General features: G+C 40.0%; 3 protein-coding genes across 6 annotated transcripts; 2 read left to right on the forward strand and 1 right to left on the reverse strand.

Annotated features, from left to right (window-relative positions):
• Positions 1-246: 246 nt before the first annotated feature.
• LOC118418442 (peptidyl-prolyl cis-trans isomerase A2-like) lies at positions 247-3,435 on the reverse strand. 2 transcript variants are annotated; one of them, XM_035824342.1, is made up of 5 exons: positions 3,262-3,435; positions 2,549-2,756; positions 1,725-1,844; positions 552-777; positions 247-386 (listed from the first exon to the last, which is right to left on the reverse strand). In XM_035824342.1, exons 1-4 carry the CDS (start codon positions 3,346-3,348, stop codon positions 566-568), a joined length of 627 nt encoding a protein of 208 aa, XP_035680235.1. In that variant the 5' UTR covers positions 3,349-3,435; the 3' UTR covers positions 247-386; positions 552-565. The 2 variants fall into 2 exon arrangements, with proteins under 2 accessions (XP_035680235.1, XP_035680236.1); XM_035824343.1 differs by lacking the exon at positions 247-386 and having other exon boundaries at positions 441-777; positions 3,262-3,393.
• Positions 3,436-3,658: 223 nt separating this feature from the next.
• LOC118417684 lies at positions 3,659-13,352 on the forward strand. Of its 3 annotated transcripts, none has more exons than XM_035823340.1 (11): positions 3,659-3,824; positions 4,355-4,481; positions 5,539-6,338; positions 7,323-7,422; positions 7,571-7,663; positions 8,221-8,291; positions 8,689-8,773; positions 9,080-9,180; positions 9,893-10,049; positions 10,432-10,522; positions 10,967-13,352. In XM_035823340.1, exons 3-11 carry the CDS (start codon positions 5,572-5,574, stop codon positions 11,185-11,187), a joined length of 1,686 nt encoding a protein of 561 aa, XP_035679233.1. In that variant the 5' UTR covers positions 3,659-3,824; positions 4,355-4,481; positions 5,539-5,571; the 3' UTR covers positions 11,188-13,352. The 3 variants fall into 3 exon arrangements, with proteins under 3 accessions (XP_035679233.1, XP_035679232.1, XP_035679234.1); XM_035823339.1 differs by having other exon boundaries at positions 4,355-4,437; XM_035823341.1 differs by lacking the exon at positions 7,571-7,663 and having other exon boundaries at positions 4,355-4,437.
• A 2,264-nt stretch (positions 13,353-15,616) lies between these two features.
• LOC118417685 (sterile alpha motif domain-containing protein 9-like) lies at positions 15,617-18,793 on the forward strand. The gene has a single exon (XM_035823342.1). It carries the CDS (start codon positions 15,797-15,799, stop codon positions 17,471-17,473), a length of 1,677 nt encoding a protein of 558 aa, XP_035679235.1. The 5' UTR covers positions 15,617-15,796; the 3' UTR covers positions 17,474-18,793.

Genomic DNA, 18,793 nt, shown 5'->3' on the forward strand with positions numbered 1-18,793 from the left:
CTAAAGCTAAGTACCTGTATCTAATGCTAATGCTAATCCTTCGAGACCTTGAGCGAGTCTGGCTTTCATTTTATGGGGGTGGGTGCTGGTTGGCTAATTTCAAAGTTAGCTATGGTTCTCTGATGCCTTGAAGCAGGACAAAACTCCTTCCATGGCAAACACAGCAAACTCCCTTTCCCGGCATGAAAGAACCTTAGCCAACTTTGAAACTAGCTAACCAGTCCCCCCTTCCCATAAAATAAAACTTAATGGCAGCCCTGCTTGAAGTCTGCGAAGGAGGTTACCCTAATGCCATATTTAGATACAAAGCCCTAGGAGCAAGTAATAATTTCCCCCCAAAATAGTTTCATCAGGTTGGTAGATCAATTGAACAAAGTCTTCTTCGTTACACAACCTTCCTTTAATTCTTCCGTAAACGTTTCAACAACCATCTGTCGCCTTCATCAGTACAAAATGACGAAGGCGACAGATGGTCGTTGAAACGTTTATGGAAGAATTAAAAGAAGGTTGTGTAACGAAGAAGACTTGTTCAAGTAATAATTTCCGTCCTGTACACAAATACAGTTCACACAGGGAACGGTTTCTCCAGCTCTAGTGTGCCGCAGTCCGCGATCACGCACGCTTTCTTGGGACGGTCGCGCCTGTCCACGGCACTGTTCTCGACCCTGGTCACTACGTCCATTCCCTCCAGAACCTTCCCGAACACGACATGGCGACCGTTGAGCCACGGCGTGGGGACGGTTGTAATGAAGAACTGTGAACCATTAGTGTTGGGACCTGTTGTGCAGGGACGTCACAAAAAACAAGTTTGATATAACAGTGATTTTCTGTAAAATGCTTTCTTTAAAGGTTAAATTTTGGCAATTACAGCTAAGAAAAACATTTCACACACTACCCAATATATATACATATGTTGGCATGAAATTTAGAACAAGACTGCTGAATTAAAAAGAAAATTCTACAAATCTCAATACAAACCATCATTTTCCTATACAGGCCTTTGTCTATACAATACACTCATAAGGCCTAATAGCCAATTAAGCCTGTCAGCCAATCAGAGTGTCTTTTAAGGCAAAGCTGATTTCTGATTGGCTGACAGCTAGCTAAAGGTTGGCAAGACTGGTGTACAAAAATGGTGACACAAATGTTCTACCACATGTATCTATTTCACTCATCTCACAAGATTCTATGGGAGTTTAAAATAACCAAAATTAATTGTCTAATTTGCGGAACAATATATGTCAAAACAAATATCAAGTGTACACAATAGGGATGGGTACGTATACTGGTATAAAACTTTTTTTTTCTTGTTGGAAAAAAATGGACATGAAAATATTCAGTGGACTGGATCTCGGAACGATTAGAAAATGAACAGATTATACTGACACTATGGTGGCAGGCATTTACGTGTTTGGAGGCTTATTGGTACAAGAAAATAGCAATAGAAGAGGAGATTTGACAGTCAGTTTTATAATGTTTCTACAGTCAAACTTGGTCTAACTCTACTTGGCAGTTAGCATTGTATATGTGAAGATACTCCATCAAACAGATTCTTTTGCAGCAGACTCCATATGAACCATTATTTTCAGTATTGCCCATTCACAAATCAGGTTCAGGTCCGTACCTGGACCTGATCCTCTTGACCTGGACCGGACCTGGACCTGAATTTTCTGTACCGATACCCACAACTAGTATGTAACATAAGGAAATACTTTGTAACGTACCTGCATTAGCCATACTGAGTAGGCCAGGTTCTGTGTGGGACAGCATGAAGTTCTCATCTGGGAACTTGTTACCATATATGGACTTCCCACCTGTCCCGTCACCTCTGGTGAAGTCACCACCTGGGGATCATGGGTAAAAAAAAATTTGACTTCCATATTTGGTCAAGGACAGTACATGTGCTAAATGTGCAATTGTAACATCTCATGTAGTTTACAATGTCAAAACATTGCTGTCAGAAAGCACAGTCTTTTGTATTTTGGTCAAAAATTCTTTGGATGGTTGTACGGTAGTTAAAAAATGTCAACACTGGGACTTTCAATAGATCAAGCATTTAGCAAGCTCAATAAGCCCCCAGCAGTAATACAGGCTTGGACTCTGAATAAAAGGAGCTTGCTGGCTACAAATATCAACATGGTTCTAGCCAGGATTTTATTTTTGCGTAATGCCAAGTAAGGGCAAAGTGACCAATTATGGGGGTGGTGTGGAAGGGGGATCTTGGCCCTTAATAAAATAAAAAAGCTGGCATTGTGAGGGTACCTCCGATAACATCCCATGTAATTGGAAGGATTTTAACTTTTTTTTTTAGTCAGTTTGGAGTGGCATATCATCATTTTTCATATTTGATTGACATTTGTGGTCCTCATTTTAGCGTGGTGGCCGCAAATTATAGCGTATTAGCCCTAAAAATGCACTAGCTAGAACCCTGTATTAACACAATATTTTCTAAAAAAAACAAAACAACTTGTCAATATTTCTTATCAGAATAGTCCACAACAAGCAAGAGACCTTCACACTCAAGTGTGATACCTCCTCTTAACCTCACCTTGGATCATGAACTTTTTGATGACTCTATGGAAGGCGCTGCCCTTGTAACCAAAGCCCTTCTCGTGAGTTGTAAGCTGCTCGAAGTTCGCCGCCGTCTTTGGTGTGATGTCGCCAAACAGCCCCATGACGACACGGCCTGCCTTCTCTCCGCCGATCTCGATGTCGAAGTAGACTTTCTTGGTAACTAGCCGCTCTGTCCCTGCAGCCTGGGGTGGGGAAGCAAACAATTACTGTTTATTAGTGATGCACAACTTGCAGTGGTTTATTGTTTATTCAAATTATTGTTTATCAATAAGCCCTTTCACATAGATCAGGACGCATGCAAGGTGACAGGAATTCTAGGTAATACGACAAAGGGTAAGGCAGTGGAATTGAAAACAAAACCCGTCTGGACATTGTTAGGCAAATCAAAACTATATGGTCAAGACAAGGGCTGTTTACAATTTCGGGGACTTACCGTTACCCATAATGTGATAATCACATCAATTTGACATATCTGACCTCTGTTGAAAGGCTTATACGCTATATTCATGGGTATTTTCGTGGGGCAAAGTATGAGAGCTGGGAACGCTAAACTTTCATCAATTCATAAAATGATATTTTCAAATGCCCCCCTCCCTCTTGCACGTGGATTATGATCTACTGCATGCTGTCTCGTTGGATACGTGAACAATTCACTTATTTTACGCTCCGAAGACATGTGATTGTTACCTGCAGTGTAAAGAAGGCCACGCCAGTCTGGCAGGCCAGTCTTGTGGGGGAGAAGACGGTGGAAAACTGACGCAGTACCGCTGCCATGCTTTCACGTGTTGTGATGACCTCTGAGGATGTCAGCTGTCGCAACTAGGGCTGCAGTTTTTCTTAGTATCGCCAGATGCCGCTGAAGTACAGATAGAAGTAAATGGGTCGTTCCAAAAAGAAATATAACTAGATTTAGGATTTTTCTTTTTAAACGGCGGTACGGGATAGTCAAAATTTGAATGTTTTGATAACAAAATTAAGAAAACATAGATTTGGACTCTACTACGCTTCTTTTTATTAGTTACTTTAAAAACATTTAACACCCCTCCATATTTATTTGTTTGGAACGGACCAAACGCAAAGGCTTGTGGGAGATTGAGAAAATGGAAGGTAGCGGTAGTTTCGGAAGGTTGTTTTTAGTTTCGGATCATTCAGTTTCTCACACTCTTTGCTCACATTTTGGCCACTCTACTTACGGCCAAAACCTTCCCTCGGCCCCAGAGGTTCACCAAATTACGCTAGGAAAAGGAACGGTAAGTGCAATAGTTAACTGTTTAAGCGGCGAAGACAAAGAGCTTGGAAACTGAGGAAGTTACTCTCCAAGCAGAGGTTAGGCCCCGACTGTTGACGTTTAGGGCGGGCATTCTGTGTTGTCCCGCTCTTTTTCATGGTCTGACGGCTAAACATGAAGGAAATGGACATGAAGAAAACGGGACAAAATTTAAAACCCGCCAAAAAACGCCTAATGCTCGCCAGAAAACAACCAGAGGCTGGAGCTTGAACTTGAGTATGACTTCCTGGACAGGCCTTCTTCGGAAGTTCTTGAGTTTATACGCTAGGCCCTTACTGTACAAACTATCTCAGTTGTTCACTGCATTTTGATGGATTTTAAGTTGAAATGGAAGAATTATCTACCTTCATGATTTGCAATGCTGCAATTAACCAAGGAGGTCGCAAACACAAAAGCTTTGCAAATATTTCTGCATTTTAATATCTCTTTGATCAATTTACAGGGTCACGATTTCTGAAAAATATTCACTCAGCTACCTTTTCCTTTTTTCAGAACAATGTCAATCGTTTGAAGAGGAATCTACTGCTATAAAGGCTGCAGTGATGATGGTGGACAAGCAAGGAGAAAGTGAGGAGGTGAACATGTCAACTACTGCTAAACTACAAGAAGCTAAATTAATGTGAGTCAAACTTTTAAGGTTCAGATTGTAGTCAACACCTGCAAGATCACAAAACTACACAGTGTACATGACAAACATTCAATCATTGTCACCATCATTCTTCCTCTTAAACTATTTAGAAGTTCAAGCTTGATCATTGAAATTGAATGTTTTGAATGAAATGTTATGTGTTCTATCATTTATGTCATAACTAGGCCCTGAAAACATTTGATATACATGTGTGTGTGACTATCTAAGATATGAATATTGGATTTTGACATTGAATATGAAATCGCAATTTTTTTACTTGAGGACACATTTCTCAACCTCTGGTGCATTTTGCATTGTATTGTGTTTTTTGGGGGGTGCAGGGGGGGGGGGGTATTACATTAAAAGAATAGATTCCTTATGGTCGCAGCCCACAGTATTTCTCCGCGACCCCCGTGGTCTATTACGTAGGGGCAAAAAAATAGTGCGGCCGAAATCTGGAAGCGCCTGTAAACACCGTAATGTGAACGACAGTGGGGGATGAGCTTTGCTATATGGTAGTACAAGAAGTCGACTTTCAGGTGGTATGTGTAAGGTTTTGATGTTTGTCCATTTGGTGTATAAATGCGCGTGACCTTTACAGCTGCCTGCCCCTGTGAGTCGGCTGCAGTTCCGCATGACCCCGCATGACCCCATTTAAAAGAGGTCTTTACAAAAATTCAAAACGACAACTTTTTCTGTTTTTCAATTATTTTGGTAGGTTATACCCTCGACTTCAACATATTAGTTTGTCGTGCTTGAAAACTGCACCCCGCTATGATTTTATCAGCGTCGATGTCAGTCACCTTGTGGTCCTTAACTATAGAAATCACCATAGGCCGAAAACTGTGTTCTGCTACCTTATCACCCTCAGTCCCAGCCCTCCCATAGGTCAGATTGCACTCTGGCCTTCCTGATCAGGTGGTCCAATCCACATACATGTACTATATGCATGGTTGGGCTGGTTGTACAGAATATACATTCTTCATTGGTTGGCTACACAAGCTGACTTCAAAGACGTTGTGACAATATAGTCTGTTTCTTTCTACAGAACACCAAGAATGTCGTCATCTTCAGTGATTCCATGGCCAAGTACACCCAGCAGTACCTATCTGGCCATGAGTTCAGCTACCAGGTTGTTGCACACCGTGGTGCCCAAATCCATGATGTCACGCGGAACGTCAGAGAGTTCTCTGCTTCAGACTTTGACGACTCCACCATTGCAGCTGTTGTACTCCATGTGGGTACAAACAACATGTGTAACAATCAAACTCTGGACCAGAATGTTGAAGACTATAAGAACTTACTACAAGTGGCTGTTGATAGGTTTCCCAATGCTGGAATCCTTTTGTCAGGGATTCTCCCCAGATTTGACTCTGACGACCTAAACCATGCAGCACAGCAGTACAACATCATCCTTGCACAGCTGTGCACAAGGTTCGCAGACAAGGTCAAGTTTGTAGATCTTGGAAGTCATTTCAGATCCAATCGCTTCTTTGCCATGGATGGACTACACCTTAGCTACCAGGGGAACCCCAGGTTTGCTACCAAATTGCAAGAGGCAGTAGAGTACCACTTTTCCACTGACCAAGAACATATCAGGCGGAAAGAAGCCTTCTCAGCTGGCATGCAAAAAGTGCCTTTTCCCAAACCCTCCCTCCTGGGACCCATGTCTTCCACCAATTCAACAAAAGAAGAGCAAACATCTCCAAAAGATATTGAGCCAAATGTCCCAAGAAGGTGCCTCAAGTCTGTGAGTGTGAAGCGAAAAGTGTTGACCAGATCTAGAAGAAAGTGCTGGTACCCAAGGCAAGAGAAGAAGTACAGTGATGTGTCCAATTGGCCTGGCTGGTAAGTTGACTGTAGAGTTTCACATAATTTGCAATACACTTTATTAGGAGCTGTGTTTTTTTAGGGAAAACTGATTTTTCAACATGAGCTAAGGTTCTCTATCAAGCCTATACCAGAGAAGGGAATTGGCCTGAGGAGAAGGACTTGTACCGCCCATATGCATGTACAGTCAAACCTGCTCAAGACGACCACCCGGGGGACCGGAAAAAAGCGGTCGATTTGGACAGGAGGTCGCTGAGAAGAGTATCGACTCAAAACATGCCCAATGGAAAGTATAAACGGTTTCCATTGTGCTTAATAGCATAAAGCAAGCATACTGCACGCACGCAAAAAAGCGAGGTCTTTAATCTCAAATACAACAGGCACACTGTAAACTGTAAATTTAACCCCAAAATCCGACGGAAACTGGCCGATTTCGGCACAAAATCGTGCTAGTTATCATCAAAAATCGATGAAAACCTCAATTTTGAAAATGATGCGGTCGTTATGGGTCCCAATTTAGGCCGGTCGCGGTCGCGTTGGCCAGGTGGTCGTTGAGAAAAGGTCGCTTAATGCTTACGTCAATGGGAAAATAAATCGGGACCGAGAAAAAGTGGTCGAAATGGCCAGGTGGTCGCTGAGAAGAGGTGGTCGCTCGGGCAGGTTTGACTGTATTAATTATTAATTATTGATTAACTATGTATTCAATGTTCATAAGGCTGATTGTACACATTTTTTCTAGTGGTAGCTCGTTCATCATCAACATCATCATCATGAATTCACCTAAAGACTATAATAAATTCTATTAATGGTTTAATTTCATTCTTTGATCCTAAGTGAAAACTAGTGTTAGCATTATTGTTATAGAGGAAATTTTATCATAGATGTCAAAAGTAGGAAAAACGTAGGAAAAAATGAATTACGAAAAGTTGTATTATAATATTGTTCATTTGCCATGAATTATGAAAAGTTATATTATATCGTTCATTTGTCATGATGTTTCAGGACCAGGTGCCAAGGCCCCACTGCTGCCTGCTCACCTAGCGGGAACGGTCCAAAGTGGAAGACTGAGTACCTGATCAGAACAAACTGCTGCTTGTATCAGGTGTGTTTTACGTTAAAGTTTATGTGCTATGTTAACATGTCTATCTCAATAACCCCCCAGCTCTCAGATCCATATACTAGAAGAACTGATCTCACATATTGGCTTATTGCTGTTCAATAATATTAATGTTACTACCATACAATTTCAGAGACTTGGAAAAACTACACAAAAGACTACAAAATGTCAGTCTGAAGGAAACACCAGTAGGGGAAAGAAAAGAAAGAAACATGGAGTATCAAAGGTAAACAACATTTCAATGATAAAGTATGCAGAATTCATTGGGGACAATTTGGAAAAATGGGGAGTGATTTTTATAGTGGTGCGTACCTAAAGCCCGGACATGGAATTGGACCTAAAAGGTCCAAGTCCAAAAAAAACCTATCAAAAAGCTTGCAAAAAGCTATCTGTCACTTGAATTCCCTTTTCTTGTTCTAAACCATCTAAAACCTGCCATAGACAGTGAAATTTGCAATGGAAAAAGACAAAAACATTTCGTGTTTACACTGGCTGTATATAATTTGCATGTATTTTTCACATTGCATTTCAGTTCATGCTAACATGCAATTTTATATGCACCATCCCCCCTCCCCCTCAAAAAAGAAAACTTTCTAGCGCACATAATACGCAATGATGGGTTCAGGTCCGGACTTAAAGTCTGGACCTGAACCTGAACTGCTGGACTTGAAACCGGACCTGAACCTGAATATGAGTTTAGGTAAGCACCACTAGGAGTGAACCATTCTGTACTTGCTTGCGACCTTTTGTTTGATTCAATTATGACATCATATTTTGTTTCAGGTCGACCCAAACCCTAGAGACTTGGACATACTGGAAGATCCGGACCTACTTGCAGAGTTTTCAGGACAGAGGTCTGTTGTTCTGAGTGTTTCTTTGATTTCAAGTGTTTATGTCACTAATGACACTAAAATGCAACAGTTCCTAACTACAAACAACCATCATAAGTAAATTACTCAATGAACAAAGACATTTGTGAAAAATATACACCTCTCTGAAGTTCTGATGTCATCTAATCTTTCAAACTATACCTCCAGATTAAAAAAAAAAAACTGTCTGTATACAGAATTTCCAAATATCAGTGTGTATCTAAATTCATGGGTACTTCATGTGTACATTTGTACCTTAGCTCTACGAAAAATATTTTCCCTTCACATGTATATTGGAATTGGTAATAGATATTGAGCCAGGATTAAAAAAAAACATTATTTCTTATTAGTTGCTGTCTCTAAGTAGTTGGGCACATTTCAGGGCTTCAAACCAAGAGGCAAGCCCCAGACCAGGGAAACGTAAGAGACAGTCTTCTGGGGGACTTCTGCAACATACATATAGAAAGGTTTGTATGAAAACATTTTTTATGTATTGCTTTCTATTGATCTGTTGTTCTGCTTGGTTGAAGGTGATTCTTGTTTGATAATAGCCTTGTATCCAAATGTGTCATAGCTGCCAAATCCCTTACACAAATAGTATTTGCAATGCATATTAAGAGGATGAGGATATTCGGCAGCTATGATAGGTTTTGATACCAGGCTAGTTTAAAATGCATGTGTTTGTGACTTGGTTTCCAGTTTTCTTTTTACTACCAGTTGTTGTGGGCTAAAACTCTTAGAAAAATTCATCACATGGCTTGTGTTCATTTTAGACCAAAGACAACTTTGAAGGGCAGAAAGACAGCAGAGTCCCTTCTCCATCAACTGATGAGGATGAGCGGCAAAGCACAGCAGACCTGCATGATGACAAATGGTACATACCACAGCAAATTTTTTTCCATATAGATTTTGTATCTGTATATCCCTTAAAATCTGACTTAGTACAGTTATAAGACCTCACCAAGATGGTTCATGGAGCCATTTTCCTTGAGTAGGTTCTGGTCTCAATACTGTCACATGGCTTGCTATTTTTATGTAGTCAGTGTAGATAGTTGTTTTCATTTTTTTTTACACATTTGTGTGTTGAATGTGTGTCTGGGCATTCAAGCCCAGGGAAAGCAACAAATTGATAAAGTTTGACAAGGTAGGTGTCATTCCTTTCATCATTTATGACTCGTGAATTTCAGAGTCAGGTGCAATTGTTGGAACCCTTAAGCTTGATACTCTTTAAGTTGCATTTTCTTGAATGTAAAATTTCTAATTGGCTGAATTGGTATCATATCCCTCTTTTAACCTCCTTGCTAAGTCAGTTGTTGTGTTTGGAAAACTTTGCATGATTGATGTATAATGGTGATTTGGTGATGGTTTTAATAACTGGTTTATTGCATACAAATTGTACAAGTAGTCCAGAAGATTCAGACTTTACAAACAAGTTCAAAGCATAAAATTTCACGGGCTTTACATCACAGTAAATTAAAACATGACAATTATTGCGATTAAAATGCCAGCTTTTAATCTCTAACCACGAATGCCATAATGCCATCCAGTTATCAATGCCATAATGCCATCCAATTATTTCTCCCTAGTCCGCCTTATCCAGTGTATATCCGGATGTGGGATGGCCAGCTGCTAACAGCAGACGTAGCAGACGACAGTACAGCCAAAGTCCTTTACAAAGCAGTGACAAATGTCTATGGGACTGGTCTTCCAGAGGAGGCAGCTTTCTACAGAGGAGGTGTAAAGGTAAATATGCATTACCAAATGCAGTAAGTTTGATACAAAGAGAATAACAGGTAAACTATGATATGTCTAACTTTTATCTATATTCTACATGCTTCATCTCTGTTCTTAAAACAAGTGTAGACAAACTTGCAAAGTTCTTCTACATCATAGTTGATGACATTCGATATTTGAACAAGTCTACCTATATGTTAGGGGTGCATATTTCTGTTTTACAAGTGTAACAATTACCAACACAGATGAGCTTCATTAAATTTTGAAGTTGTATTACTGTTGATAATATTGGATGTACAGAAAAATAAAAGATATTCAAGAATGGTCAAGTCATTTCCAACTTTGAAGTACATGTAGACTGTGAATTGGATCTTTGCTCTTTTCTATGTAGGTGACACAAGGAAAGACCTTGAAGCACCAAGGCATTGTTGCAGAGTCTACAGTGGAAGTCCTGTTGAAGCTGAAGGGAGGAGGTGATAGGGGTAATAATGACTTACTATCACTCAGGGCTGTCTCAAGCTTTAAGTTGTTTCTGTCTCTCTCATTGTTTGGGAGCCAGTGTTGTTGATTTTCCTTTTACTGAAGTTCAGATTTTTGGGACGAATGGGATAACAGTTTTGTCTGTCCCAACAAGCAAAATTCCTGGAGACAGCCCTGCTATCACTAGATACTTGTATCGCTATGTGCATCAGAGGCTGTTTTTGTAGTGTATTATTTATGATGTATGGAAAAGCTGTATTTGAGTCTTAGAATTTAGGTTTAGAAACCTTCAAACTTTAATCCATGTTGACTTCATTTTGCTGTACATATCTTTGTACAGAACATTGAACAATGCAGAAATATCTATCACAGTGACTATAGTGTCAGTTAGGAGTAAGTTGGAAGTGGCTGGTTTAATTGATAAAATCTTAATGATTTATTTGTAGGCGATGCAGAAGCAAGTGAAGAAGCAAAAGCTGCTAGACACATGACAGAATGGACAGTAGAAGAGGCTGTACAGTGGCTACAAACAGAGGGGAAGATGAGAGCAGAGGAAGCCAAACCTCTCGTTGAAGAGCAGGTAGATGGGTTAGTCCTATGGGAAATAGGTGACCTCACTGTAGAATCAGTAAAAATCATTTCAGTCAATTGTCTGGTGGGGCGGTAGTCAAGCTTCGAAAAGCCCTGAAAATCTACAAAAAGAATTGGCCGAATTTTGAGCATGTCATTCTTCCTGGTGAATTGCCTGCCAATGTGACTAGTTGGAGGGAAAAAGAGATAAAGTCGTGGCTGTCCCAAGTGGTAAAGTTTACTCCAAAGGATGTTGATTCACTCTGTACATTGGATCTCGATGGTGATAGCTTGTTGATACTAGATGAAGAAACTGTGGTGTGCTTTCTTCCAGAGATGAAGAAAGGGCCCTTGATAAAATTGTTCTCCTGTCTGAACAGGTTAAATAGTCTGCAAAACAAGCAGAAAACTGAGGCGGAAGATGTAGTTATTGGAGAGGACAAAAAAGCAGGAATCCCTGTTAGCAATGTAGAAACTGTTGGTAGCTTAGATGAAGCTAGTTCCAACACATCTGATGATGTTGGGACTCAAGGTGCCTCAGGGGACACAACTAAGGAAAAGGCAACAGAAGTACTTGTTAGTCCAAGTGGCCCAAAAATTCAAAGAGAACGAATAGTAGCATCGGTTGAAAATGCAAATTCTAAAGAGCAGAACGCAACCAAGAAAAAAACAACAGAGGTCCTTATGGATGTGAGTGATACAAAAAATGAAAGCCAAGAAGGTTTTGCCCCTGATGACAGTACAAAGGCTGAAACATCAACAGCTGAAAAAGGTGGTAAAAATGCCTTAAAATGCTCAACTGATTTAAATGTTACGGCAGAGAAAGCTCTGGTCGAAGAGAAAGGCATTGAACTAGAAAAGACATCAGTCCCACTTGTTCCTGTTAAAGAACCCAAGCCTGCCCCATCTCAAAAACAGGTTTCACATCAGAAACCTGCACAAGTCCAACTGGTGCAATCTTCCAGTGCTAAATCTGCAAAACTGACTGAAAAAGAAACAACAATTTTACATTTGCTGAAGTCATCAGGTCTGAATCTGTATGACCCACCGTTAACACCAAGTCCACAGCAATGCGAGATAAGCCTCATATATGCACGTCCAAAAAAGAAGAATGAGTTGGATCTATTATTTAATTTCCTGGTGATAAGGAAGGTATCAGAAGGTAAGTCTTCCAGCTCATCCCATACCAAACATTTATGGGACACAATTCGAAAAAATTTAAGCCACTGGGTAGAAATTCTACCCAAAAAGTCCAAAAAAGATTATTACGTGGACAAAACTGCAACCTCGTCTGAATATGTTTTTCGAACTAAAGATAAGGCTGTTATCAGTCTGTCCAAAAAAGATCCTACCTGTGTCCCACTAGGCCAAGTGGACATGGCAGTACTGAAATCGATGAATGCTTCATTTACTGTCTTCGTTGTTGAAGAATCTTTCAAAACAGATGAACAACAAGAATATATCACTTTGTGTGGTGCTAAGGATAGCAAGTATTATTTCCAGTATAGTAAGAACGATAACTGGCACGCCTCTTTCAATGAGGGGAAATTGATGGAAGGACTTGTTCTGAAGCCAGATGAAACAAAACTGACTCTAAAGAGCGACAAACAACTTTTGGAGAAAAATGCGGAAACTGAAAACGTGTCGGTACCAACAAAGTCTCCAAAACAGTCGTCCTCTCAACAGGAGACAACAGAGAAAACTCCTGGAAAAAGTGAAAAAGAGACCGCAGTAGGAGCTTCAAGTATTCCAGATAGGTCTGCTAAGCTAGATGTCAGCACCAGTACTAAGACCTCTGATTATCATGGTCAAAAGAGACCTGATACAGATGCTTACCAATCATCAGATTCTACAGTGGGAGGCAAACCTAGTATGAGTGACAGACAAGGATATGATGTGGGGACCCAGCAAAGGTCAGCTCCATTTCCACAGCCACACTTGTCTGCTCCTTTGACATTATCGCCAGAACATGCCTCTGCAACACCAAGCACTTACATTACTAAGGAAGCCTTAGGTCGTGAACGGCAAAGACCATTTCCCTTTGATAAGAGTGACACAGGGAATTTCTCCTACAAAAGACGTGCTGTTCTTACAGTAATGGAATCAGGGTCAGGTAGCCTTCTGTCACCTAGTCATGAATTCAAGGTTTTTCAGCAGATCAAGCCGACTGACAGGTATATTTCCTTTGATGCTAGGAACTACTTTATCTTTGAAACACTACGATTTGCATCAGGCTGTATTAATGCACGCAGTAATGGCACTATTCACTTCGGAGTTGGTGATGATGTAGGTGGAAAATACGAGCATGGGGAAATTGTTGGCATTGGGTTGCAAGAAAAACTTAAAACAAAGTTTGATGACATGATAAAGGATGCTATTCCCACTTGCTTTAGACAAGACTGGGCCATATCTTCTGTCAACCAGTGCATAAATCCTGTCAGGTTTATTCCAGTTTATGATGAGCATTTAGAATCTAAAAAGTATGTTATTGAAGTAGATGTTGTGCCAACATTTGCTTTAACACAAAGTCGAGCTTTTTTTATTAGATTCCCCCCACAAATGAAGCGGAGTGATCTCCTATCAAGCAAAATTCAACCTGGAGAGTGCTTGTATTTTCGAGAGAGGGCATCAACACCTTGCTATAGAGGGTCAAAGTTAGATGACTTTCAAAATAATCTTTTGCCTAAGCTTGCTCAAGATAGAAACATGCAAGAAAAGAACTCGACATCACAAAGACCATCTCATAACCATGAGCGTAACGCCAAAAAGCTGGAGGGGTGCCTTTTGGGTGGTGAGCCAGATTTGAGAACAAGATATCCAATTCTGTTTGTCAGCAAACCAGATGCCCAATGTAAGCATGGACTAGATATTACAGGAGAGCTGAGCTTTATTGCAGAAATTCCTTGGATAGCTATATTTGACCTTGATCCAAATTCAGATGGCAACGGAATTTGCAACTTGCTCAGATCACAAATGAAAAAAGAGTGTTCTTTGTATCAGCCGGAGGAAAAGTTCTTCCACTTTTCAGACCATGAGGAGCTTGCAGATGCAATTTTATTTCCTGAGAAGACCTGTTGGATATTTGCAAATGGCAGACATGCACTTGAAGTTGAGCCTCATGAAGCCAACAGATGGAATGGTACTGAACGTTGCAAAGCTGTAAAAAACGCAATATCTTTCTTTTCAAGGCCTGATAAAATCCCCCCAGGGAAGGCAGTTATTGTCTTCCTTGTCCTATCAGAAGAGATCGACATTATGGTTAGCTGTTTCCGTTACTGCTTTGATGACTTCTGTGGGATTGATAACTTTCTCTGCTTGTTTGAAAATGAAAATGCTTATGAATTATGGGAGAATCAGGTGCAAAGTGTCTGTGGCCCTGGAGATTTGCAAAGAAAGAGCATAGTTGGCATGCAATGGGCACATATAAATCAAACTGTCCAATTTATAAATGGTCTTAAAGTACAAACAGAACCTCTAATCCCAACGTCTAGTGGCTCTAATGTGTTACTGACTAATCAGTACCGTAACAAATTAGATGATTTGGAGGTTCTCAGCAAAAACCAGTGTGATGACCTTGGCTTGGATCCTGAATCTGATTACTTTGAAGAGCTTTGTCAAAGGAAAGAGTTGCTGTTCTACAAAGGAAATGAAGTTGACTGGCTAAATTTCTTCTTTACTGAAGTTCACAGCAAGACCCATGTGATGACTAGGGATAAGTTTAGTGAATTACACAAACTTGTCTCAGCAGCTCTTTTCCTCAGGGAACCACAGTTGAAACGAAAATCAGTTATAATAACATTGTATTACCAAGCAGGAAGTGGGGCCACAACCCTTGGTCGGCATATCCTGTGGGCATTCCGCAAGAACAATGTCAGATGCTGTGTGATACAAAGAATCACTGATGACACAGCAAAACAAATACTCGAACTGAGAAGTTATGGTGAGGAAACAGAGAACGAGTGCTTTCCTGTCCTAGTACTCATTGACAACAAAAATGAAGAACTTGTTCAAAACTTAGTAGCTGGTATTGATCGCCTTATAAAAAGCAAAGGAATCATCACAGAAAAACCAATATGCATCATATTGCAATGTAGACGTACACAGGATGCAAAAAAACACTGTGATAGCAATCCCACTGACAGTGAGTACTTGGAGCAAAGAGTCAGTGGGACAGAAATGAAATGGCTGGAAAAGAAGCAAAAAGAGTTGGAAGAAACCCTTTTGGAGGAAGACTTGGATATGTCTTTCAGCATTTATGACTCTGACAGTGACAGTGAAGATACTAATGTCCCCACATCGGCCACTGAAAAGGAAAAGCCTGACCTTCAAAGTTCTCTGAATTTGGACAAAGATCCCCACCTCTTCATCAAATTCATGATACTTCGCAAAAATTTTGACAAAGACTTTGTGAGGAATGTTGTTGTTAATTCCTTAAAAGACGTCAAAGGCAATGAGATTCTGTTACTTCGGTACACAGCCTTGCTGAATGTGTTTGCAGAAAAAGAAGATTCCTATGTTCCACTACATTGTGCTGAAGCCTTGATGGGTATTGATAAAAACAAATATTTGACCATGAACATCATTCTTAGTCCAGCTGTAAAAGTCTTTCTCATCAAGGTTGAAAGACTCACCTGTGGCATAGTTCAAGGGTATAAATTTGTGGATCCTGTCTTGGCAAATGAAGTCTTGATACAGATGCTGGAAATATGCAGCAGACTTACTCCTCAATTGCATGTGATTTTCTGGAAAGTAGGCTGTTCTCAGATGCATACTCAACAAAAGACCTGATATTCTTTACCAAGGAAATGTTGAAGCGTCGTAAGAAGTTCGCATATGGAGATGAAACAGAAACGCTATTTTCACTGCTTGTTGAGCGCATCTGTGAGAAAGAGACATATCAGTCTGCCTTCGCTGTTCTTCGAAAGGGCTTGGATAAGTTTGGTGACCCTATGATTGCTCAAACCTTAGCACGATTATTCACAAAGCACAATGACTTTTCTCGTGCCCACGAATTTGCAACGATTGCTGTTGACTTGGACTCTGATAACTCATACCTTTTGGTAACTGCAGGAAAAGTGTATCATGAGGAAATGATTAAAAACTTTGAAAAGCTTAACAGAAGGATAATAACACTATCCATGCTCAAGAATACTATGTCTCTGGCAATGTGTGCTGTAAAACAGTACACCCAGGCTCAAGAGGCAAACCGGAGGGGAAAGTATGCACTGAACTTGCATTGTTATCTTGAAGACATCAAAACCTGTTTTAAATTCCTGAATATGATGAATAAAGTAGACCCATTCAAAGGCAGTATAGGACAAGCTATGTTGCAGAGGTATCTGGTTGATCCAGACTTCATCCCAGATGAAGTACAGGAAGTATGGAAGGAGTATCATATATGGATCAAATCAATAAAAGGTAGAATAGATGTTTCCATTGACTTCCTGGAAAAAGATCTTACATACAACAAGCAGAGGACAAGGGATTTAGGGCTTGAGTGGTTTAAGAAAACATTTTACCAACATGTGCGGATCTATCCTCAGTTCTTTGGAATGTTAGAAAATACTGTGATTGCAAGTGAAGAGGAAAGGAAAAGACTCCTGGCCTGCACATTACTTGAAGGGCACAATGTAAACTTTAGTAGAGCCTTTGATTTCCTGAGAAAGGGTAGGAATGCTGTTCCCAACTTGGAAAGGGTCATGGAACTCCTGAGGGGAATCACAGAGAAAAATGCCTTTGACTTAGAAGGGTTAGTTTCAATATCACTTGCTCTGTCCACAGTTGACCCACATTCCAAGAAAATACCATCATTTAAACAGGTATATGAGTGGTGTGTTCTACTAGCTACTTTGTTACCCTTCTCACTTGAGCCACATTTCTTTTTGACGATGTTTCTGTGGCCTAGAGAAGATATAGGCATTGGTTTTGATCCAGGGTTATTCAAACTTTCAAAAGAAAGACTATTGACACTTTACAAAGAGCAGTGTCCCAAAAGTGTTTTTAGACATGTTCAAGCTTACAAAAGGATGACCACAACAGGATTTACAAGAGCAATGCCAGCAACTAACTTTTTCCTCTCCACTGGAAAGGGACTGCAGTCTTTTCTTCACATATCTAGCTTGAGCATTGAGTCACAGAAAAATTTTGACAGAGACCAGTTTTGGGAATCTGACAAAGTGCAAAAAACTTTACGCAGACTTGAAGGAATGTGCCTTGACACAGGAAAGATCAGCTTTAGGGTGAGAGATGGTCCCAGTATTGAGATCCGCACATCCCGTCCCATTATGCAAAAGGGGGCCAGTCAAGACAAAGTCAGCTTTTTCCTGGGTTTCAGCTGGGAAGGCCCCATTGCCTATCATGTCAAAGTTCATGATGACTTGTAACTGTATGTTTGAGAATTGCTGCTACAATATACCGTCATTCTATAAAACTTGTGAAATGGCTGCTTTAAGCCATACATAGTATTACGGTAACCCTCATAATTGTCGAATGCAGTGCAATGCCAGGCAGTGAACCTCATGACAACCTTCGGCCAGTTCTAAAGTCATGTATCAGCCATTCTGATACATGCCTTTCTTTCCTGAGGTGTTTGAAATGTACCGTTATCATAATTTTGAAATTCCAGATCCAGCAGGAGATTGACTTGTTGTGACCTTACCAGACATTTTGACATCTAAATGATAATTCATTCTGTGACACTAGCAGGGTTAGTCTATTGTTATCATCAAATTCATGTACAAATTTACTGTATTATGTGATCAAATGCTTGCAAAGTACATTTTGTATATTCCATGTACATTTGTCTTTCAAAATTATAGTAGTTCCTTTTGGAATAACATTTCTGGATCTGTGTTAGGATGGTATACCAGTCTCTACCAGACAAGTACTCTGCATGGCTATATGGATTATGAGGGAGAACAATTTACCAGCAGCTCTCGTGGATTCACCTAATTTTTGTCGAATTCTATTGTCCATATCCAGTGTTTAAAGTCAATAAGTGATGGCTAGTAGCAAACCATTTTTGCTGGCATATGGTGGCAAACTTGTAATGTTTATATTGAACAAAAATGCTGCAAATAATTTTTACCAGGATGATGTGTATTACTAGCCTGTATATATATGCAAAATGTAAGAACAAGGAGTACACATTGGAACTTAAGGCCAGTGCTTAGCATTTTACAACATGCTTAACATGACTATAATTAGTACAAACTAGTTCAATGTAGTATGCATATTGTATGAATTATCAGCTGAACTTGATAACCTAACTTTTGGACAAGTATGTTTTCCAGCCAGTATGTCAAGTACAATGATGCCTTATACACATTTATAATAGTGATTTTTCCCAGATATTGTGCCCTCTATGCTGTGACGGTGTGGCCTGAAATAGTTTTAATACTAAATGTCCAAGGGTTATTCTCTGCTACAGTGACTGCTAGAGACTATGGGGCTAGACGCTTTGGGGATTACATTTACAATGTACCCACCTACAGTGACTTGCTATAGATTTTTTATCATAGAATTGGCATAGCTGCGTCACATTTTGCCAGCACTAAAAAAGGAATTGTGATTGTATACTACCAAATTATGTCTAACACAATGTATACGTTACAGTGTCAAGTTGAATAAAAAGATTAATTACGCTATTAACTGAAATAATGGGTAAATGCTGTGTGGTTGAATATGTTCAATAATTGAAATCA

The sequence above is a fragment of the Branchiostoma floridae genome, chromosome 6 (assembly GCF_000003815.2).
Source record: "Branchiostoma floridae strain S238N-H82 chromosome 6, Bfl_VNyyK, whole genome shotgun sequence".
NCBI lineage: Eukaryota > Metazoa > Chordata > Leptocardii > Amphioxiformes > Branchiostomatidae > Branchiostoma > Branchiostoma floridae.